This window comes from Lonchura striata, chromosome 1, assembly GCF_050655825.1.
Source record: "Lonchura striata isolate lonStrDom1 chromosome 1, ASM5065582v1, whole genome shotgun sequence".
NCBI lineage: Eukaryota > Metazoa > Chordata > Aves > Passeriformes > Estrildidae > Lonchura > Lonchura striata.
In genome coordinates this window covers 34,395,341-34,418,916 of record NC_140703.1, presented here as the reverse complement: position 1 = coordinate 34,418,916, position 23,576 = coordinate 34,395,341, and the positions used below count along the sequence as shown (strand labels likewise).

The 23,576-nt window shown below is 42.4% G+C and overlaps 1 protein-coding gene across 3 annotated transcripts in view; it reads left to right on the top strand.

Annotated features, from left to right (window-relative positions):
• Window positions 1-23,576, top strand: part of NARS2 (asparaginyl-tRNA synthetase 2, mitochondrial) — a 48,560-nt gene that overhangs the window by 10,863 nt on the left and 14,121 nt on the right. For all 3 annotated transcript variants that reach the window (XM_085592744.1, XM_085592739.1, XM_021533847.3), the window contains exons 6-7: window positions 4,517-4,617; window positions 17,898-18,030. In XM_085592744.1, coding sequence (XP_085448870.1) covers window positions 4,517-4,617; window positions 17,898-18,030 — 234 coding nt within the window. The remainder of the gene's footprint in view (window positions 1-4,516; window positions 4,618-17,897; window positions 18,031-23,576) is intronic.

Below are 23,576 nucleotides of genomic sequence, written 5' to 3'. Positions count from 1 at the left end.
GATGAGGTAATTCTTGAAACAGGGAGAATGCAGATCAGCAGGGGCTGATAGCCCTTTTTCTAATTTAATCTGAAAATAATTCCCCTATTCCAGCAGTTTTAGCACCTACACCTTAGCACAGATTCTTTCCTTGCTTTTTGGTTTTTTTGCTTATTTTTGTCTTTTATTTCTTCTGAAGTCTAAAATTCTTAGCAGCTTTTTATGTTGCAAGAAACTTTACCCAGTCCCCTTCTGTGGCTGCGTCCTAATAAATTTGCCATACTTTTGTCCTCGTGACCCAGCTGCATGTCTATTCCCTGCTATTTTCAGTAGCCTCCCACTCTGTCTGCAGTTGAAGACTCCCTGTTTTCTGAGGCTCTTGCTTTCTTTTCCACTTTGCTCCCTGGAAAATTTTCTTTGTGTGGCCACTCTCAGCTGCTGTGGAGAAGGTGGAGGTTTCTCAGTGCTCTGTAAGAGCCAGCCTGGCCCAGGACACTCCAGCTGGTTCAATGCGGGTCTCCACAGCCACTTTCCCTGTTGCCCAGCTGCAGCCTTTTAAGGGAGCTCAACATGCAGTGAGTTCCAAAGCATAACAGCTGTATCATGCGTTCACAACTCCTTAAAGTGGATCTCACATGCAGTTTTTATTGCCTGTGGCTGTATTCCTGCCTGGGACCATTCTCTACATGTAAGGAGTGCTGCACTCTAACTTTGGGCTCCAGCAGAGGTAAAATGTGCTCTGTGTGAGGCTTGTTTCTTCCCACATGCACACCTCATAGCACCTAGATGGTGACTGGCTGAACCCAGGATCTGGATCAGGCCATTTCATTACTTGAAAGGATATTTAACTGTAAACCTGAAGAACTGTCCAGGTATAGTTTTCTCTAAAATGCATCTGGAGATTGTATGGTGTTGGGCTTTCGGGAGTTTTTTGCCCCTCGCTCACCAGAGTGAATGTCAAAGTTTTTAGGTTCCTGAAGGTGTAAATTTATGGCTGTGCCAGCTGTGGCACCAGCAATATCTACTGCTGCTGAAGATACAGAAACTTACTCCTACCATCCCTTTGGTGCTACTGAAAAATACCCTTGTCAGCACCAAAGAAAGTTGGGATCTGCTGAGGAGGATCACAGTTAAAAACAACACTATTAGTGTCTGTAAGGTGTTTTCCCTTTTGGAGATGTGTGATGGTCTGGGAGGCTGGTACTTCAGAGATGTGCTTGGCAGGGATCAGGGTAAGCTAGACCTGAGCTGAGGGATGGTTTGCTTTATTATGTTCTAGCTCTCCCAGTTTCTCCTCATTTCTGCCCGATTCATATCTGCCTGTCCAGTCCATATTTATGAGATGTAATGCATTCCAGTACATATTTATGAGATGTGTGTCTCAGCAGAACCAGCTGCTATTGCTCAGTGCAAGTCCAGCTGGTCAGAATTAGGACTTGAATTGCAAGGAGGACTTCTTAGAAGTTAGGAATTTTGCAGGGGTTGTCTAAAACGGAAAATCCAATCGTGTTTATAATATGGTGTCACAGAGGGCAAATCTGGATTAAAGATGTGTTTCTGTCATGGTGGTGTGGTCCTGGGCTAGAGCTACAGCAATGATTTCTGTGAGCTTTGTGAGCTTTTCAAGTCTTCTCTGATCCCTTCCTGCTTTTGGCTTGCATAGAGTGTAAGATAGAATCAAACAGTTTGTACTCTCCTGAAGCTAATTGCCTCAAGGAGAAGTTAATACAAGACTGACATCAAAGGGAATAATTGTAAATTAAATCTTTAGACATTTGAGGAGATGGAGAACAAAACAGGTACTAAATCCAGTTGTTCTTGTATTTACAATGAGAATAAAAAGCCTTTGAAGTTGATGTCAAATACTAGCTAGCATGTTTATAGCACATTTACTCTGAGACACCAAGATGTTTCGTATAGATTTCCTCTCCCTTTTCCCCCATTGTAATTTGGGTAGTTTTTGACTCTGGGATGGAAAGAGCTTGAAAGAAAACCCATAATTCCCCTCCTAATCTTTTATCAAGTCCATGTTTTGGGGTGGGGAATTGGGAGAAGTGTCTATCTAGTTGAAGTAAGTTGCTTCGTTTTGCTAGTCATGGGCATGAAAACCAATCTCACCCAGTGTCAGCAGCGAAGGGATAGTGTCCCCTAACATTTGTTTTTCTTGTACCAGTGGCTGTGGTTTCATATAATGGAGAAGCCATCTTGATCTAAAAGGCTGAGTATGAATCTGGGGCACAGGTGCTTGGCAATATTGGCCTGTGCTCAAATGTGTAAAGTGGAGAAATTGCCTCTAGTGGATTAGCTGTACCTGTGAAATGCACAGCTGCTGATTATAGAATCTCCCCTTGCTGAAGGTGTCCCTTCTGAACAAAAAGGGAGGCATTTAATTTTTCCTGCACAGAAAAGTTTTCTGCATGAGCTGTGTTGTGCCCATTGTATTGAGTATTGTGCCTTAGGATGAGGGAGAGCAAGTGGGCAGCTGTGAGAGGGGAGGTGATCAGATGATGATGGGGCAGTAAAATTTAATCTAAATATTGCTGTGTTTACGCTTCACCTTCTGTCAGAAGCCATTCAGGAGCTGCTCACAATGCAGACATGCATCTTGGGATCTCTGTGACCTCTCAAACAGGCTGCAGGTCTTCAGGAGCCCAGCTGAGTTGTAGATTGTCTCACTTCGTCTAGTCACTTACTGTGTTTCTATTTTCCTTATGTCTCTCTGAGATCACATCTGATGTGGAAATGAAAAATGGCAAAAAGTCATTATAAATAAACCAGGTCCCAGCTCCTGGAGACAGCTGTGTCCTGATTGTGGATTTGGGGGGGAGCATTGAGATTTTGTGGCTGATTTGTTGCTCTTCTCCTGCTTCTAGTTTGTCTCTTTCTCTTTGTTTAGAAGTTGCATCCTACAGGATTAGGTGGGATTTTTCACTGGTGAAAAAAGGAATGTCTGAACTAAGTTTGCAGGGAAAGAGAAACCAGAAACCATAGCTCTTAAGTGCTCTAGCCATGGTTCTGGGGCTGCAGTATGTGAATGTTTGATGTTTATTAATATCCTTATTGTTTTTGAGCAAATGATCTGGGTTTATTTGATGAAAACAGTAGGGACCTGCTTCTGCATCCTTGGAGTTTGGTGTTTGGTTTTTTTAGAACCACAAAACCTCTGAAACAAAGGAAGCAGTCCTGGGATTAGAGCCACAAATTGTCATATTTTCATTGATCTCTGTGGAACAAGGCAAGCTTGCTCTTTTCTTCAGTGTGATGCTGTGAAGAGATAAAACTGCCTTGTGATCTGAGGTTTTTGGAAGTCACTGTTTTATCTTTGTGATGAGCAGCAGAGCTTTTTGAGAACAAAAGCAACACCTTAAAGCTCATAGAGAAAAATGGCAGGTTGTAGGCTGTGAAATGCTGGCAAACAAGGCTCCCTGTGACAGAGCAAGCTGGGGAGTAGAGGGATGGCGGGAGGCAGTGGCATACTTAGCTGAACTAGCAACACTTAGCATGACTCCTAGGAGCTACACCTTCAAAAGTGGGTATTTCAAACTTATTTCAGAGGAAAGTCTTTGTTTTGAAGTGAATGTAGATCAGCCAGACCTTAAAGATTAACTTTGAATTTCCATTCTGTTTTTCTTCTGAACCTTTGGCTCCTCCAAAGTGTAGGATGTTGAAACACAGTATCATTTATCTTCATGTTTCTTTAAAAGTCACTGAGTTGTGGCCTCTAGAGATCATCTAATCCACCTCAGTGTGCTCAAACAGGGTCAGCTGGAGCAAGTTGCCCAGTACTCTGCTGCTGAGTTTTTTATATCTCCCCAGATGGAGACTTTACAGCCTCTCTGGACAACCTGTTCTAGTGCTTGACACCCACAGTAAATATTTAAAGGTTATTCTTGTTTTCAGACAAATTTTTGTGTCTTTTTTAAAATCTGTGCCTATTATCCTTTTGTCTCTTGGGACTTTTTTTTGTTCTTTTGAGGTTTTTCATAATGGAACACTGGACTTGTTAAATTTTCTATTACTTGTAGATTTTTTTATGCTTAAAATATGTGATGACCTGAAAAAAGCATGTAAAAGCTGAAATGAAACATAGTTTATTTTTCACTGCCTATATAATATGTAAACTGTGATGTCTTCAAATTAGTATTGTTTCAGTTGAGATATTTTTGAAGACTGAATAACAAATCTTAGGAGAATATTGCATCACCTTTTTTTTTTTATTACCGTTTGTCTTTTTCCAGTGGAAGCAAATTCATTTCCCTGTGAAAAGAAAATAACACCGTGTTTAAAGTTTTCTCTGAAAGTCAATGGTACTGACACAGAAAACACTCCTCCATTTTCTCATCAGACTTGAAATTGAATTTTGAAGGCAATGCTATATGAAGCTTCAAACTACAAAAGATAGAGATTCTTCTCTTCCTCCTCTCCATTCATAGTGGTAGAAAAGTGAAAATCGATGCTTTGAAAAGAGGGAAAATAAGCTGTGTGCTGTGCTTTTTATTTAAACACCAATAGTCTGACTTACTGCTCATTGTTACAGACATCAAGAGAGGCCAAGGAGTCTTCAGAAAACACCCATTTCTTCAATGTGCCTGCCTTCCTGACAGTTTCTGGCCAGCTCCATTTGGAAGTAATGGCAGGGTGAGCAAAATCAGAAGTTTTTGTCTTTGTCTGTGGGATATTCCCAACTGGTAATTTTGGTATCCATTAGATATATGCCATGGTTATCTGCCAGAAATGGACTGACTGGTAGTGGCTGGATGATGGGGTAGTGTCTGTCTAGGCTGGTGAGAGGCCAGCCTAGACAGAGAGCTGGAGCATCTCTTGTATGGACACAGGCAGAAGAAACTGGGGTTGTTCAGCTTGGAGAAGAGGAGGCTCCAGGGAGACCTTAGAGCCTCTTCCAATACTTAAGGGCTACAAGAGAACTGAGGAGGGGCTTTGGACAAGGATGTGGAGTGACAAGACAAGGGGAGATGGCTTCAGATTGAAAGAGGGAAGGTTTGAATTAGATATTAGGAAGAAATTCTTTACTTGAGAGTGGTGAGGCTCTTGGCACAGTTTTACCAGGGAAGCTGTGGGTGCCCCATCCCTGGATGTGTTCAAGGCCAGGTTGGATGGGGCTCTGAGCAACGTGGGGTAGTGGAAGGTGTTCCTGCCCATGAGTTAGAGCAACCTTGTCTTTGGGTAACTTCCAAAATCATTCAGTGATTCTATGCTCTGGAGGGTCTCACAGCATCTAGAGAGTTAATGCTGTGTGATGTATCATTGCAGTGCTTTTGCATCTAGAAGAGCTTCATTTATTTTTGAAGACTGAAGGGATTCAATACCACTTGAGCTGCAGGCCTCAAAAACTCAGTGTACTTAAATAAAATAAAAATAAAAGGAGCAGGTTCCCAGAACAGCTATGCTCTATTGTGAATAGACACATCTAAATTTAGATGGCCCTAGATTCATTCAAAATGTCTGTAAGAACAGCACACTACCGCAAAATAGGAACATGAAGCTGTAGTGTACTGCATGCTGAAAAGCATTGATTTTTTTATTTATCCATCCTTAGAGAGCAAGGTGCATCTGAGTGATATCAATGGAAAAAGTATTTACCAGACAGGTAATCTGCCAAGTTTAGTTTTATCTTAGTGTAGGCTGTGTACTGCTTAAGGGATAGAGCCTGATGTAATCAAGTGAGACTGTATTTCAGGTTGATTATTAGAGTCCATATTCTTTCTTTGGACTTAGTTGAATTCTGGAATTATGTCTTTCAGTAAAGGTCACAACGTGTGACAGTCAATTAGGTCTAACACATACAGACTCATGCCATCCCATCTTCCAGGGACCAAAATCTGCCCCCCTTCAGTTAAACAAACCTCTTCCTCATTAACTTTCCCCAGCTAATATCTGAGATGACACCAGTCTTCTGCTGCCAAGTGATCTGTGCTTTGGCGGCAGCAGACAGGGCACCACATGAGGAACATCCTGTCTTATCAAGAATGTCTAGCTTGAGTATTTCAGCATATCGCAGACATTGAGCTGGTCTGAGAAGAGACCATGTCACTCAGGGAGAACAAACCAAGCAGAAAAGGGATTTCTGAAAAAAATTATATGTTTTGATTTGTATGCAAAAATTGCCCTTTGAACAATTTCACTGCAGCTATTTATCAGCAGCCAATTAAACTATACTACAGTGATTACATAAACTCCAGCAGTGGTTCTCAACATTGCATATGAGGCATGGACAGCAAACACTATTAGAAATACAGGTCAGGACTCCCTGATGAAAAGGCCAATCTTTAAAGTTTGCGTTTTCCAAAGCTAGTATTTTATCCCTCCCATTTTCAGAAGGTTTCCACTTCACAGTAACTGATCACTTTAGAAGTGTTTTTAAAGTCACCATAAGTTCATGATGAACCTTGCTTGGTACATGGCAAACAACTGCAGTGTAACCTGCCTGAGATCTGAGGCTCTATCAGCAGTCCAGCTGGCCAGCAGTGATTTGGCTGAAATACCATGTCTGAGGAGAATCCACATTGCAGCTACTCAGAAAAATGTGCCTTCAAATAAGGATTGTTGTGCTGATTTCATGCCAGCTACTCAATGTACTAATTTAGTTAATTTATTGGGAAAGTTCAGTATAGATGAAGACCAAACACATTATGAAAGAGAAGTCTCTCTTTGACAGACTTGACACTTTCACCCTTAGTCTTAGAGTAGTAAAATGTGAGTTTTCCACCTCCAAAATGGAAATATTCTGGTCTTCCCAATCAACAAATCAGGTACAACAGTAAAGATTTATCTGTTTTGGATTTGATTCCATGAAATTTACCCTTTGTTTTAGCCAGGCTAAATTCTTCATGTCTATAAAATTATCTAGTCTCCAAAAATTACCCTTAGCTTACATATAATGTTAAGTGTTGCAGTCTTGAGGCTCTCGAGAACACTTTGTTCCTGAGAATTTGTGAGAAGAGACTGAGATAGAAATGCTGAGGAGAATCTTCCCCACACAGCCTTGACCCATATTCTCTTGTGACATGTAGGCCTTGGAAGAGAGACAGATCCTCCAGAAGTCCATTAGAAAGTAGAAGTGGAGCAGGATAGATATGAGAGGAATTTGTCCTTGGGGAGGTGTGTGTAGAAGGGGAGCAGAAGGTCAAGCAGAAGTCATGTAATTTTGGGGTTAGCTTTTAGCTTTACAGATCTCATGAGCAACCTCCAAGCTGCGACTGGAAAAGGCTGGAAAGGGAGGTATGGAGAAGACTTACCAGATGAATCTGCAATCACATCTTCTGTGTCCTTGCAGAAAGTTCATCTGCAGACCACAGGGGATCACCTGAATGCCCATGCCTGTGCATTGTCCAGGGCTCAGGGCTCTGTTTCATGGCAGGGTTGCTTGGGATGCTATTCCCGATCACAGGAGAGAGCAGTGAGCCATTTATAGTTGGTGAGTTTTTTCTTTGAGGAAAAGTGGGAAGAGAGATGTTCCTGCGTTTATTGACCGTCTGCTGTGCTGTGTGTGCTTGTTATTGAAGGCAAGGTCAGAGGAGTTCATCTTGTCTCAGTGTGACACGAACGGCCTACTTGGCACAACTTCTCATTTCTTGGTGCCTCATCCTAGCAGTGACGGCATCTGGGCTGTCTGCTCAGCGTGTCTGAATCATTGTCAGCTGCTGTAAATCCATGGGCTTTTTAAGGTCTCCAGAAAAGTCTTTATTCAGTAATACAGCTCTCCCCTTCAGTCTCCTCGGGCTCCGATGAGTCAGTAACCAGTGTGTGTGGTACAAGTGTAGGGCTGTCTGTGTCCTGATAGCTGCTTCAAAATGTCATTGGTTTGCTGAAGTCCATGTGGTATTTCCTTGCCCCTCAATCCTCTGGTGAGGACAAAAGCCCCCTTGGGGACCTGAACTGGGCTGGAGGGTCTGTAACAGCTGAGGATGATTCAGAAGCATACTGGAGACAGCCAAAGCCATTTGGTGTCAAGAAGTACAGTTCACTGCCTCCAGTAATTTTATTTTTTTTATTATTCTCCTTTCCCACAGGCTGTACCTGCTCATCTCTTTTCAGCCCTTCCTGTTAATAGTTTAACATCAGTGTTTTTCCTGTGTGCCACATTTCATCCCAGGCCCTGTCTGTTCTGCCTTTTGCATCATGAGCTTAAATAAAATTGCTTTTACTTAAACTTCTGGGAGCTATCCCCTCCCTAAATGGCAGCATAAGTTCTCATATTTCTTGCCCTCCTCAGCCTTGTTTCTTCTCTCTTATCAGGCCTTCACAAGGTTTCTTCTCTCTTGTTCATCTCACATTGTCATGAAATTTATGGGTAAAAGGCTGAAGGGCAACCTAATAGCAGCCTGTTAGGACCTGCAAGGAAGTTCTCTGAAGACAGGCCCACTCCTTGCAGTGGTGAATGACAGAAAGACAAGAAGCAGTGAGGATAAGTTGAGAAAAGTGAAGTTCACAGTGGATATAGTGGGGAAGATGATGGAGAGATCACTCAAGCATTGAAAAAGATTGACAAGAGAAACTGCGTGCTCTTCATCAGAAACACAGCTAGATGGAGCCTTGAGCTGCTCTAGCCTTCTTGCTGACCCTGCTTTGAACAGAAGACAGAACCAATGACCTCCTGAAGTCCCTTCCAGCCCAAGTGATTTTCTTCTTCTAAGTTTTTTCCTTGCCTTTGTTCTCATTGTCCTCTCCACTTATTTCAGGCACAATTCATCTTGGTGAAGATGATATCTTTCTAGCTCAATTTCACTTTCACATCCCCAGGACTTGTTTTTTCCTGCTAATTTAAAATCTCAGCCTTTCAGACTTCTGCCTGCTAAAGCCTACTTATCACACTTGGCTTAGATGCAGCATAATTAATCCCTGTCTCCTCAAGCACATCCCCTTGATTGCTAAGACATCATCTATTCTGCTGCTCTTCTGCCTAATCCAGATGTTCTCTGCATTCCTACAATTGGTTTTGCAGGTTGCAGAGAGGATCTAAAAAGCATTTCAGTCATCCAGACTATTTTGGCTGTGTCTGCCTGAGTTTGTAGAGAGCTGAACTCAGTGAATTTCCTGTTGTTTGCAGAAGGTACTAAAATCACACCGATTTCACTTCTAAAATGCCCGTACTTCAGTGTTTTTCAAAGCATGGAGGATGGCGAATGAGAGAGAGAGCTGTCATTTTGATGTTCAAGAAAACACTGCTGGGCTCAAAAGAGATGTGTTTGAGGCTGCCTTCCATAAAAGAGGCTTCATTCTCAGCAGTCTGGCAACACACACTATTAAAATTTGATTCCAAAATTACTTGCTAATGATGAAACAGATTACATTGTCTTTAAACAAATATTTGCTGCACACTGTACAATTTTAAATTCTTCTGAATGCAGCTGCAGGAATGATGTCCAGTTGTATAACATTCCTGTTGCTAAGAAGTAACAAAAATAAGTAATTATTTATCTTGGATGTCTGAACAAAAATTTCTGACATTTCTTGCACAACATTTGTTTGAGTCTGAGTCATAATGCAGACTCTTATAATTAGTGCACTAACTTCCATTAATTAGGCTGACACTTAATTGGATCTATAAAAAGCAACCGTGACATGTCTGGTTTTAATCAATTACTGCATACTTCAGTCTGGTTCATGACTGCTGCAGTGATTGTTAATGACTTTGTATTACTGGGATGAAATAGATGAACTCTGTAGCTGCAACAGTGAGTCTAGAGTTGCTTGGTTAGTTGGAGCTTTGCAATCCACATGGATATCCTGTTGGTCCTTTTTTCCTCTCCACCTTTTGGGGAGGGTAAGCAGGTAATTGCTTGCAAGCATGGTGAGTGTGTGTTGAGGTTAGCTGCAGTTCCTGAGATCCTCACATGGAGGGCTGCATGCAGTCCCAGCAGTCTTGAACTATGTGCTCTTTGTGTTATGTCCTTGCTGTAAAAATCAGGTGCATGTAGCAAGAGAAGAGCCAGTTTTATGCTCAACTGGTGAAACTGGTCCTCAGCTGAAATTCTTGGTCCTCATTTTACAGGTAAGCTAAGTTGAACCAGTATGTTTCTGTCTTGAATTCAGTGCATAGTCCCTTTTCCTTCTCTGAATACCTTGTCATCCCTATTCCAGTCAGAGGTAGGTGCTGTAGGATCTGTGTCAGGAGAACGTGTGTGGGGCCCTGCAGCTGCACTTCTGCACTTCACCCATGTGCCCTGGCAGCGCTGTGGGAGCTGCAGGGGTTTTAGGAGCTGTGGCTTTGTGAGTGACAGTACTGGCTGTCGCAGCCCTCTACCCACATGTTCCTATGCCATAATTGCCACATTTGTGGTGACTCCTGGAAACTTGTTTTACTTTGTGACTGAGGCAGGCAAGAAGCCTGTGTGCAGCTCAGCTGACCATCAGTGCAAAACAACACTATGGCAATCATGATAGCTTAGGAGAGCATGAACCTGTCTTGTGTCCAGGCTGCAGCTTCTGCTTCCCAAGCAGTCTCTATGCCTCAGGAGGTGGCTCCAGGATGAGATGTGAAGTCAGGCAGCTTCATTCCTATTTGCTCCCACAGCTTTCCTTGAAATTGATGCACAAATCCATTAGCACATGCTATGAAGTTCTTCGATTTGCTGCCATTGTCCTAAAGCAGAATAGAATATAGACACGTCTTGTAGTCAGCTGAAACATGTTGCATTTTATATGGATTTTAGTAATTTTTTTTATACAGTTGCTTACTTTGTGTAGTTACTGTAGAATTTGAGGCTTTGGAGGTTTTAAGTAGTTACACCCAAACTTTGGAACATGGCTTGAACCATGACTCCCTTTGTTCAGTAATGCACCCACTGATGCTTTTTCATGTTGTGATTGATACTTACAGAGTTCATAAAACCAATGTCCATCTGAAAAATGAAAAAAAAATTAAAACTAATTATCCTCTTCCTGGCTGTTATAATGCAATTTTTAAAGAACATGGGTTTTTTCCACTTTGAAAGGAAAAAGATTTAACCCAGTGGTTCCCTCCCAACATGTTGGTAATGTATTTTAATGCCTTAGAGCAGGAGTCAATGGGATGATAAAATTTGAAAAGCATCTTAGCTACCTGTTTTATTTAAACCTTTGGAACATTTTGTATTGCTCCTTTGTAGAATATCTCTGTTAGCTAGAGCACAGGAAATAATTATTTGAACAAATCCTCAACTACTCTGGTGGCTTTCATCAACCCAGCTTGAGTTTTCATTGCTAATCGGTCATTTTATTGATTTTAATTAGAAACAATAATATCAAAACTAGGACAAAGCAAGACTCCACTGACAATAAAGTACATCACTGTTGCACAGAAGGGTGGAGGACCCAGGCTGATGAGGTCTTTGAGCTGGAGCATATGACTTCTATGGTTCTGAGTAACTCTTAATGTCCTTTGTCTCAGTTTTCCCATATTTTCCTGCCATCTGTAGACTAACAATCCAGTGTCTAGCTCTGCTGTGAGGTTTAATAAACTTCTGGGTGCTTTGCCAGTTAATTAGGGTATATGGGTCACTTTGTTGTTAATTACTCAAGTGTGCCTGGATCATATTCAAGCAGAGGAGGATGATGTGGGGAGGATCCTTGGCCCATCTTCTGTTTTGTGCCGCTGAAGCTGGAGCAGAGGCTGTGGCAAGGGGAGAGCAGGTCCTGGAGCGTGGCAGAGGGTGCTGTGCACATGTCACTTCCTGGGCATTGTGGATCCCTTTGGAGGTTGCAGTGAGAGAAGCTGCTGCATTACTTTGGTCTGACTGACTGCAGGGGGAAGTTGGCACTTCCCAGTCCCTGTCTGGGAACTTAGACAGCTTTCTTTTTTTTAAATTTATGTATTTATTTTTGGCTGCTTACAAAAGGAAGTACAGAACCATCTCGCAGCATGAGCCAAAAGCTCAGCACTCACTACACCAACTCTGCTGCCCAGGCCAAAGCCTCACATAGTGCTACAAAAGTCCTTGTCGAGATGCAGCTTTTCTCATCTGCATTTCCCCAGAGGGCAAGCAGAAATGGCCTGTGAGAGTTTCTTTAAAAACTCATTTTTCTGGGTAAAATTCAGTCCCTTCTATTGCCTTTTCAACAGAAATGTGCATTTTCATTGGGCAGAATCCAAACCACCAGACAATAGTAATGGGAATATTATTTTTACACTGAGGTTAAAACCCAGATATTTCTGTCCAACTCTGACAAGTACATTTTAACACAGTCTACCCAGCTCAAGGATTTAAAATATTCTGCCTCTTGTCAACACTGCTGGGCATCTGTACCTCACTATCATCATTAGGAACCCTGGACTTCCAGCTCCTCCAAAACTAGACCTGGGAAACATTGGGTTGATCTTTTGAATGGTTGCCTGTGTGTGTGGTTTTGTGCACAGGGCCAGAACATCTTTCAAAATACAAATTTCAGCATCCCTGAACAATCCCATTCATGTTCAGGTCAAGCACTGCAGCTAACTGGTGCATCCTGGCAGCTGAGCAAAGTCACCTGCTTATTTCAGTGGAGCAGGCAGGTCCTCCATGCTCAAAATGAATTTGGTCATGCCACAACAGAATGGAATTAAATCAGATGGTTCACTTTATTAAATTCTTCACTTCCTAAGAGAAAGGACAATGGGTAGATAAACTCCTTGGCTTCAGGGTCACCTTGCTGAAGGTTTCGCCTTCTCTGCTGGCATCGTGTATTGTTTAGTAGTTGGGTTAGAAGTTATTGTTTCTATATTTTCTTGCAATCTAGATTTTAGTCTGTATGGCAGGGAGAGGTCGGTGCATTATGGTGCAGGGGAACACACTGTGTTGAAGGGTTATGTGCTGCATTCATTTTAGCATTCACTGTTCAGCTTAACTCGGCCCTGCAGATCTTGCCAGAGTAATCAATATATTTTTGTTTACATAGGTATGTGTTGTATTTTGGGGTGACAGCAAGGGCACTGTGAAAATTAATTGCTCCCTCTCTGCCATGTCAGTAGTGTATGTTTATGGCTTACAGTAGAAATCATTGGAGTGATGAAGTTCTGAGAAACATCTTTGCTCCCTGTGTGTATTGGTGTGGTTTAGTGCTTAGCCCTGAGTCACAGGAACCTGCTTCTGCCTCCAGCTGTGTCACTACTGTGTGGTGTGACCTTGGCATTGGTTGTAAGCTGACTGTGCAGGGATTGCATCTTCTTGATTAATAGCCTTGTTCAGAGTTATATGCCCTTGGTTCGACAGCACAAATAAGTCTTTATTACCACAGGAGCAGCGTGGAGTCCTGGCTCAGAAAAGGGGCACAATCCATTCCTGGCTTGGAAACCATCAGCACAATTAATTCTATTTGGATTGCACCATAAAAGTTGCCAGTAAGGCAGAGATGCTGTGGCCTACAAACATTGCATGAGTTTAATTAAAAGAATGATTTGAAGCAGCTTTGGGTACAGATACTTATTACTTCGGTATTGGTTCTTCTCACTTCCTTTCTAATGAAATGTCAGTGCACTCAATTGAAATGAGCTTTCATTCTGCCTGGCAGAAAGCTCCCAAAGGTGGCTGCTTCTGGAGACTGTTTTAGTAGTGTGTGAAATAAAGGTGAAAGGGGGGAAGTTTCTCCCTTCCTGCCTGTTCACAGGGCAGAGAACGCAAGTGTGGCCTGTGCAGCAGTGAGCCTCCCCCATGCATGCAGAGGATGGCTGTGTCCCAGCAACACTTCCAGGTACTGCTTTGGTGTCCAAAGGGACTCCTGGGAGCCTGTAGCTAAAAGTGGCTTAGCTCTTCACTGGGCTGGGGTGAGAAAGCGCTCAGCATTTTGCAGGATGGGGCCCTGGCTTTTGATGCATTTCAGTGTGTTGGAAGGAGTACTGTGGATATTGTCTTGGCCTCCACATTAAGCTCTCAAATTTTCCCAGAGAACTGGGCATAACAAAATACAGTCACAAAAAGGGAGCAATTAATTAAGCAGCTCTGTGCCTTCTTGTGGTGTCGACCCCGGCAGTGCCTGTGAACTGCATAAATGCTCTCAGGCTTGCTGTCCAGAGCTCTGATCTAGGCAAAGCTGCCTGCAAAAGGACTCATTTCAAAGCCTCTCTTGTATTCTTTGGTAGCACGTACAAGGAGAGTGTTACAGACATTACTGCTCTGCCTGTAATGGCTAAGGAAAAAGGCTCAACAGATTAGTGAGCTTTTTTTCCTCTCCTGTGTGTATGCTTTTGTTGGAGAAGAGGAATTAGCACTACTGATTTTTTTTTCAAGACCCTTGAGTGCCCACAACCCAAACTGACCTAGGCATTTTTGGATACTTAGACAGAAATTTCAAGTTATTTTTAAACACTGGAAGTTTTGCAGAGGTCTGGGAATGTTAATGATTGATTATTTGCATCATAGAGCATAGGAGTCACAGCCCTGCACTGAGGCTCTATTGTGCTAGGTGCTGAATGCACACAGAACAAAATGACTGGGTTTGCTCTCAGTACCATGAAATCAGAGCTGAGTCAACTCCCATCCCTCTTTTCTGATATATCTGTACATGCTCAGTGTGATACAGCAGTGTCTTAAATCAGAAATATGTTTTTTATCGCAGATGAAGTACAAATAAAGACTTGATTTGTATAGTGGGCATTTGCTTAACATCTTGAATGGCAAGGCACAGTTAACAGTATATAAAATGCCTGGATGGAAAATAATTGTTCATGCACAGAGCTGATAACAGTACTATATGTTCTTTTAGCTGTGTTCTCTGTTTTGTCCAGGCCTCTGGTCAGTGCTGCATTGCTGTTACCAGATGACTTGCATTTACTGTGCTCCTTTGATCGCCTTGCCAGCGTGACATCTGGCTAGTTTCCCTTTGCCAGGGTCCCAGGATCCTGGGGAAGTTCTCACAGTCACTTGTATCTGTTTTTTCCCTTTAGAGTTAGCCTGAGAAATTAATGATTCCTCCCCTCCCTGCAGATGGGGGTTTATTTGATGGGGAGGGGGGCTAGGGGTGAGTGTTCTTTTTTCCCTTTTTTTCAAGGGTCAGACAAATTCAGCCCCACACCAATGATGTTAGGTTCTACAGGCTATCACAAACCCCTTACACTTACTGTCACTTTCGGGTAGTCCAGAGTAGTAGTGCTAATTGTTTGTTTTGTAAACATAGGTGGTTCTCTGTGTACAAGTGCCTAGAGCTGAGGAAAGACAGAAATTAGTTCCTGTGGGAGTTGTTCTGCACTTGCCCTCCCCAAAAGCTGTCTTGGGCATAGGGAGGCTTTATTCTTGCAGTACAAAGTTGATCTCTGTCTATGAAGTGTTTGACCATGGCTGACATCTTGGAGCAATAAGAGGGTGAGGGTTTTTATTTCTGATTGCTTTTAGGTATCTTGCAGGCAGCAAGCCCCTTGGAAGATGAGTAACTAGTCATCATGGTTGGGCTGCTGATCAGTAGGAAATAAGTGCAGTTCAAAGATCTCTTAGTAGTCTGGGTTGCTGGAGACTGTCCTGCCACAGTAACCTACAGTAGCTGAAGCGTCAGTGCCTGTGGATGGACAACCACTGAGAATTGTCTCTCCCTGAAGCCAGGCTGTTGCTCTGTGGGAAAGGATCTCATGCTAGCCATCTAGTGTCACACTTTAGTTTTCAGTGTTACTTTGAGGCCTTCATGTTAGTGAGACATTAGAGACCTGCACATCATACTGAGCAGACCTGAATGAGTATTTACAGCAATTGTAAGCTTTTCACAATATTTTCATCTTGTGTCTGATCCTGGCTCAGTCACAAATTGAACTTGTGACTTAACTAATTTATTTAGCAAAAAATCTTTCTTTAACTGAAGGGCCTCAAATTGAAATATTTTAGCAGAACTGTGAAACATGGGGGCAGGTAGAGCAAGAGCCTGCCTCTAACTCCTGTTTCCCACTGCATGCCAACCTCCACAACCTGGCAAACAAAAGCTTTTGACCAGTTCTGCCTTAAACATAAAGTGATTTTGACTGCATGACTCACTGTTTTGTATTTGTTGTTTGTATTGCTATAGCAGTTGAGGCTCTTAAAATTTGGTTCCAAGACCTTGTTATGCCAGGTGCTGTTTAGGAGCATGGGAAAAAAAACAAACCAAAAAGGCCATGTGAGGAAGAACATGAGTTTCTGTAAAACTCAAGACAACAGGTGGCTACAGATGGTGGATCATAAGGAACTGATGAAATAATAGTGAATGACCTGTGCAGTGAGTAATAGTCTTGGTGCATCACTTATCTAAACATTGCTGAGGTCTTGTAGATGCTACAGCAAAGGGCAGTTTGAAGGAGAATGTGGAGTAACAGAAGTGTGCAGTAGCATCTCAGCAAGTGAGAAGGGCAGCAGAGGGAAAAGTGGTATGCTGAAAATTATGCTTGAAGGAAGATGTTTGCTGCAAAATCTAGTTACTTGGTTGTAGATGCTGTGAGAGTGCAGGTACAAGAGCAAAGTGGAGACAACGTGTTTTTTGGAGGAGGGAAAACAGAGCCATGGGGAAAAGAAACCTACAGGCATGCTATTTATTCAGAGTCTTGACCTGAAGCTTCTGGTGTGTTTACTACTAGCAACTCAAGGAAAAAGAAAGTGCTCTTTCTTTGGATCATAACCTTTAACCAGCATGTGACATGAGGGAACAGATGAGTGAAGCAGAATGTGTGTGTTCCTTTATTTGTACCACAGATGTCTCCATAAGGGGCAAAAGAAAAATGCTGCTTTTTGTAGTGCTGTTTATTTAAACTTCAGCTTAACAAAATTAGCCTGTTCAGAAACTTCAGTGAACGTCTTTTTAAAGTTGAAAGCTTGCAGAGCAAGATGCAAGTCAAATGCCAGCCCCAGCAATTAGCACGCATCTTTTCATGAGTGTCAAACCATGCTTAATCTCTACTGATCGGGTTCCTTTTCTCCTATGTGCTGTCTGCAGCTAAAAATAACATCAAGTTGAAGTTGTACCAAAGTTAGCAGCTGCCCAGTTCATGGTTTTTCTGAAGCAGATTGCTCTCTTCTCCAATCGAGCTTTTCTTTCCATGCACCATGAGGGGAAACACAGATGTCATGGCATGTATTTGGGAAGTTCTCACTGGCTTGAGGGTGTCCAGGAGCTCAAGTGCTCATAGATCACAGTGTCAAAGGTATTGCTTGGAGTGCAGCTTCCCATATAAAATCAAAACCTTTTAAAGGTGTGTTGATGTTTGATAGGGAGGTTTCTCACAAAGGAAGTGGAAACACAGCGTGTCATGGCTGCAGAGCAAGAGAGGATGAATTTAAATAGCCACCCAGAGGGTGGTTGGAGAAACAGCTTCGTAATAGCAAATGCATAGGTTGCTTCAACATTAATTGTTCTCCCCAGTGTGTTCTCTGCGTTAGGGACCCTTTCAGCTGAGCCATTTTTAGCTGTGTGGAAGAGGCCAGTTCTTTATCTCCATGGCTCTCTGAGCAATGAACTTCTGTCTTACCACTAGAGGGGGACTGCACGCCATACACCTCCCATCCTGCTGGGCTTCACTGGCCACCCCTCAGTGCCCAGCAGCTCCACCAGCACGGCCCAGTCTGCTCTGGTGAGCACTGGAGTCTCACAGCACCTGTGAAGGTCAGGCATTGCAACCAAAAAAGTATAAAGGCAAGTGGATGAGGATTGCATGGTTGATATAGTGTCTGCATGCTTCTCTAGTTATCCAGTTCTGCAGAATGTTGAGTTTTATTTCTACACAATTACAAAAAGTGTCCTGAGCACGACTTGTGTTCAGAGAAAGCTGAAAATCATGTGTGTGCAACGTCTCTGAGTCACAAGGTGTGAATAACCCTTCTCCATGCCTGGCTGAAGAAATGTAATGGCAGCTTATTCAGCAGTGCCATTAAACTTGTCAAAGATAAAATAGAAATGTGATTGTTTCTAGATGCTGGGAGAAAAGTGAGGGCTTTAGGTGTAACAGACCCAGTTGTGTGCTGGACCTAACCTGCCTCTTCCCTGCTGCCTTGCAGGGCTTTTACTCATGTGTTCACCTTTGGCCCAACGTTCCGAGCAGAAAACTCGCAGAGTCGCCGGCACCTGGCAGAGTTCTACATGGTGGAGGCTGAGCTGTCCTTCACTGAAAACCTTCAGGACATCATGCAGGTGGGCACTCCAGATGTTTGTGCAGGACTGGTACCAGGGTTTCTTCCTCCTGTGCTTCCTGCCCTCAGCTGAGGTCACAGCTCCTCTCACCCTGTGTGAACCAAGTAGAGGTTGCACAGGTATTTCCCAAGGAGGAGGGTTTGCTCAGCAGAGGTGAGGCCATAGAGAGGATTTGGAAGGGAAGATATAGGTGCACACAGCCCTCATCTGAATGGGAAGCTCCACAGTTGCTGTTTTGCCAGGAATGTAAATGTGCTTGAGTAGTGCTAATGAGTGGCACTCTGCCTTTCAAAATGTTCAGCACCTTTCCACTGAGTGAGTGGTGTTTAAGCAGTGTGCTCTGTAAAGGTCTCCTTGAAATCTGAAGAAGAAACAACAGTTTCTGGCATATAATGTTCACTGTGGCTTTAGCAGAAGACTGGAGGAAATCCTTAGTCAGCTGGCTTTTGATTTTTCAGGATTGACCTCTCAGTAGCAGGTTAACCACATTGATGGATGCCTATACACCTTACTAGACTCAGCATAAGCCAGCTTATACCCAGCAGGACTTGTATGTAAACATACACACACACTCTCATTTATCAGATAAGCTCTGTGGAAAGTGATTGAAAAAATAACCCATTAAAGAAAAATACCTGAGGCACTGGCTGCAGATTTATAAAATAACATCCAGGTGGTGGTTTCTTCAGCATGGGTTATAAGCAGTGCTGAACCAGCAAGGCCTGAGAGCACAACTGGTGTGCTCTGTATGCTGCTTCTGAATCTGGGACGTCTGTATGGCACTGGGCTGTGTGGACTGATCCATTGGGAGTCTGTGCTCCATCATGAATAGCATCCTGCTCTTCCTTTTGTCTCTCCTTTTCTCCACAGCTTTGTGTATTCTTAGAGCACAGCCTGTGTATATGTATACACCTTAATTCCTGAGCCCCCTTGTTTCTCTAGGTAATCAGGATTCAATTGAAATCTTCACTACTTTTATCTAGTATAATAAGCAGAGTTTTCTGTTAAGTGGTGTTTGAGCCCTTCAACACAGAATCAACATACTTGTGCAGAAAACCCTAATTTTCTGGGTTTTGAAGTATAGACAGCCAGTTCAGACAATTCAGAGAATCAGATCTGAGAACTGTTTTGGAATTTGTAGGGCTTTTATTTGTGTGAAAAGGAGGAACTCTCCCTCTCAATTTTGCCTTTGTTGTTGCTAAGTATCTTGTGAAGTCTCAGTTTGTGCTCTCTTTAAATCTTCCCAAAGTCTTTGACAAGCACCTTTCCCTATAACAGAAAGTTAACAGAAAGTCTCCTAGCAGCCATTATTTTGCATTCCTCATAGTGAGTTTGTATCCAATAGGCTTAATTTTGTGGTGTTCTTACTTGGGGAAGTGGAGTTCCCACTTTGTTTATTTTTAAACCATTGGGCAATCTCTCTTAGAACAAAACAAGCAAAAAAAAAAAAAAAAAATCATCAGAAAACCCTGCTATTTGCTTTTAAGCCTAAGTGTCTCTCCTGGTGTAACTGACCTAAATTCAGTGTTCTGTTATGTAAATGCCCATCAGGTATTTTGTCTGTTTGTTGTCATCTGCAAGTTCTTTATTCAGTGAAAAACGCCCAGTTGAAAGCCTTCAGGGCTCTTGGCCAGGGTTATTATCTGAACTTTGTCCTCACATAAGGAGCTGGATTGTTAAAAATTTATTTTTAAAATTGCTATTGGACATTTGGACTGAGTAGCTCTCACTTGAACAAGTTACTGTGCTGGGAATGCTCAGCTTCTTCAGGGACATCTTGAAGTATTTGCTTATGCACCATTAAAGAGTCTTGCTACAAAGATGTGCATGTTTACCATTCACTGGTGAGGCTTGAGATCTTTCAGCCAAAGCTCTAAAAGAAACACAGTTTTCATTATGAAATAAAAGGAAAAAAGGAGGTTTAATAACCAAGCTACATGTATTTGGGAACAAAGGGCCTGAAGTCTTAGAGCAGAGGCCTTTTTTCCCCACTGTAATTGCACAGAGTAATGCTCAGTTATTCCTAAATTAGTAGCACAGTTCTTGTGAAGTCTCATGTGTCTTAATCATGCAATCTAAACTTCTGTTCTGTGCCAAAACGTGTTTTAGTGCTACAAAGAAGCTTTGACTCTCACAGTACTGGTTTCACAATACTTTCTGTGGAAAGTCCCATGTGCTCAGTGCAGTACTTCACACTGCATGGCTGGGTGATAGTATTTCTGCTTTAGTCTACAGACTACATGTAAGGGTGTCTAAGGAGGGACCTCTTTTTGTAAGTCAAGTTAAGAAATTGGACCAGGTTGCCCCAAGGCACTTCTCCTCCAAAATGTTTGAGAAAGAGAAGGATTTAGAAAAAGGTCGGGTAGACAGGAGAAGAAGTTCAGTTGTTGAAGTGTCTGGATTCCCTAGAGCCATCAGCCCACCAGTACCTGAATTGGTGGTCCAAGGTATCCAGTTTTGTTTGTCCCCCGAGATGCCTGTTATTGTTCTCCCCCTCTCTCTTCAATGCTGTGTCATGTAGTTGTATTTGTAGGCCATTATCTTCTATTTTTCATTCCACTGTATCAGCAGTGCAGTATATTTAAAGGATCCCACTTCACTCATGACACTAATGGAGTCTCAAAGAGGCCATATTGTCATTATTGAATTTCATCAAAAGCACATACAAAGCCATGCTAAAAAAAGACATTATTTAGGCTGTAAAGTTAGGAAATGCAAGAAGGAAGTTTTCCTGAAGGCATTGCCAGGAGTTTATGCATACTGTTAGTCTTCCTTAACAAGATTATATCCTAGCACTATTGTCTCTTTAAGGGATGGAGACTATTTCTCTTTAAGATGGGGCATGCAATTTAACACTAAGTATTTGAGCTGTGTCCTGAGGGCAGGAGTATTGTCTTCCACTGGTTATGTACTTCATCAAAATTAATTTGCTGTCATTACAGCCTAGTGACATGGAGCATTATTACCTCCATTTTACAGAGGGGTGTTCAGGCATGAAATGAAGTCACGTACCGATTCTCGGTGTCAGCTTTAGAGAGCTTGGATCTAAAACATGTATGTGATTTGATTTCCAGACTAGTTTTCACTCAGCATTCTGTCTTCAGTACCAAGTCTGAGGCACTTGGGCAGGTCTGACTGCAGTCTTGAGGGAGCAAATACTGGTAATCACATGGGAAGGGTTAGTTCTAAGTGTTTTGCACAGCACTCTTTAGGGACATTGGGCTATCTGCAGGACTGAAGGTTCCTTGTCTGAAGTGGCATCCAGCTGCCATAGCTCAGGCTTGTCCTCTTCTCTAAATTATCAACATTCAGCTTCAATGGCCAGTGGAGCAGTGACAGTGGGCAGACAAGTCTTTTTCCTTGCACAGCCACAGCATCTCTCCAAAATGGGTCTTGAGCTGTTGCTTGTATTGCTGAGACAGGAGATTTTATGACCAAGATCAGATGTGATTCCTCCCCTCTGTGTGTATGTGCACACTTAGAGTGGGTATGATCAAGTATGGAGGTAACAACAGTGGTCCACTGGTCAGTGTTTCATGTGTAAGGAGCCTGTGATGTACACTGCATCCAGATGCATGGCCCAGGTAAATACATACATAAAAATCCTACTGGCAGGCCATGCAATTTTTCTTACGTAATCTTTCTTATGTAATAAAGATGATGATTTGAACCTTTCTTGGAGTGTACAGTGCCTTCAATTGCTGCTGCTGGCTTTTACTGCTGTTTTATTGATGTTTTGCTCTGTTTCAACTCTGGTCATAATTTTATTTGTGAAGAGGATAAATTGCAGGATCAAAAAGATCCAGGGTAAAATTAAGCAATGCCCTTGGGATTTGCTCCTAATCAAAATTGAACTGCTAACCATTAAACAACAGAGCAATTTGGGAAAGGCCAGTGTTGATACTGCTGAAGTTTCAAATGTGATAATCAAAAGAAAAAGGCTAAAAGGATTGAGGGAGGGGAGAAAGCTTTAACTGCTGTTCTCCTTGCTTGCCCCCCTACCAGCACCGTTTCCACACCACCATTGTGAAGCAACCACATTATTGGGCTTTTGGGACATCCAGAGTCCCACCTCTGAGATGAGCTACTTGCTGTGATTCCAGTGCCTTCTTTTCCCTGTGTAAGTCTCCTGTCAAACATGTTTCTTTCAGAACATGTTCAAACCAATCACTTCACCTGTATCTCATACTCATATGTTCCCTTAAAGCAGCAAGCCAGTGATTGCACTTCTCCACTCATTTTTCCTATAGCCTACCTTGCAGTCCTTCATTATACTGTCTGCTTAAAGACATAAATTTCTAGTTTGAGATATTTTTTCCTCCTTTTTTTTCCATCTACAGTTTGTGCCTAGTACTTGTTTGGCATAAATAAGAGCATTGAGGAGGCCAGTGTATGACCCATGTCTTTTTTGCCAGGATAAAACCTCAGTCTCAAACCTGGAAATATCTCTCAGATTGTTTTTCCCATACCACCCACATCTTTTTTCCACAAGAGGAAGCTGCTTATGTTGAATGCTGTGGGAACCTAATTGTTACTTTATCGCACAATGAGGAAAAAAGTGCTAATTAAACATGCCTTTCCAAAACCAGATGATACTTTCATTTTCTAGAAAGAGGAAGCTTAATGTAAAATCCCTTCGTCTCTGCCTGGTGAAACCAGATGAATTGCTAAGAAGTTTTCTAATTTAATTTGCATAAGCCTTTTTCTAGCTACTTTGAAGAAAGTTCAAAGCTGACTGTTTGGTTATTTGCCACTCAGCAGCAGGAATGCTGGCTTTTCATTTCCTCTGTGTTTGAGTACCAGGAGGCGTAAAACTGTTCATCTGCATATGATAATGCTGTTCCCTTATTTGCATCTTCCCTTTTTTTAAAAGGAGAGCCTAGGTTGATGCAGGATGCAGGAGTCATAAGTCTGAGTTTGGTTCAGAGGAGTCCAGATGGACTGCTTTACCAGCTCCACTAGGCTGGTGGGATGCAGAGGTTGTTCACCAGCACAGAGCAGTGCTTCAGCACCTTGGGGCAGATGTGAAGGATGTTCATCTAAACATAAGTTTGTACAATGTGCCTGAAATCTCATCTTGGCTATGTCAGTAGCCCAGCTGCTTTGTTTCTGTGCCCTGTGTTCCTCTTGCCCTGTAAGATCTGGTTCCTTGTGGGAAGGAACTGCTTCTTCTTGAGATCTGCTGACCTTTCCACAGGTTCATCTTTCCACAGTCACAGGCTTTGTGGTGTCTAGGGGCTGCCACTTGCCTGATATCATTAGTTGAAACTTCAGTTCTCTCAACTCTGCAAGTAATGAAGCATTGTTAACAGTCACACACAAAAAAACCCAAACCTAAACAAACAAGCAAAAACAAGAAAAAAAGAAAGAAACAAACAAACAAAAAAAAAAAAAAAAAAAAAAAAAACCAAAACCAAAAAAAAAACCCACAACCAACCAGGAATGTGCCAGCACTTTGACATGCACTTTCTAGGAAAAACCTTGTCCCTTCCCAGGCTGAGATGACATGCAGCCCCAGCTGCATTGCTCTGTTTTTACAATAAAAG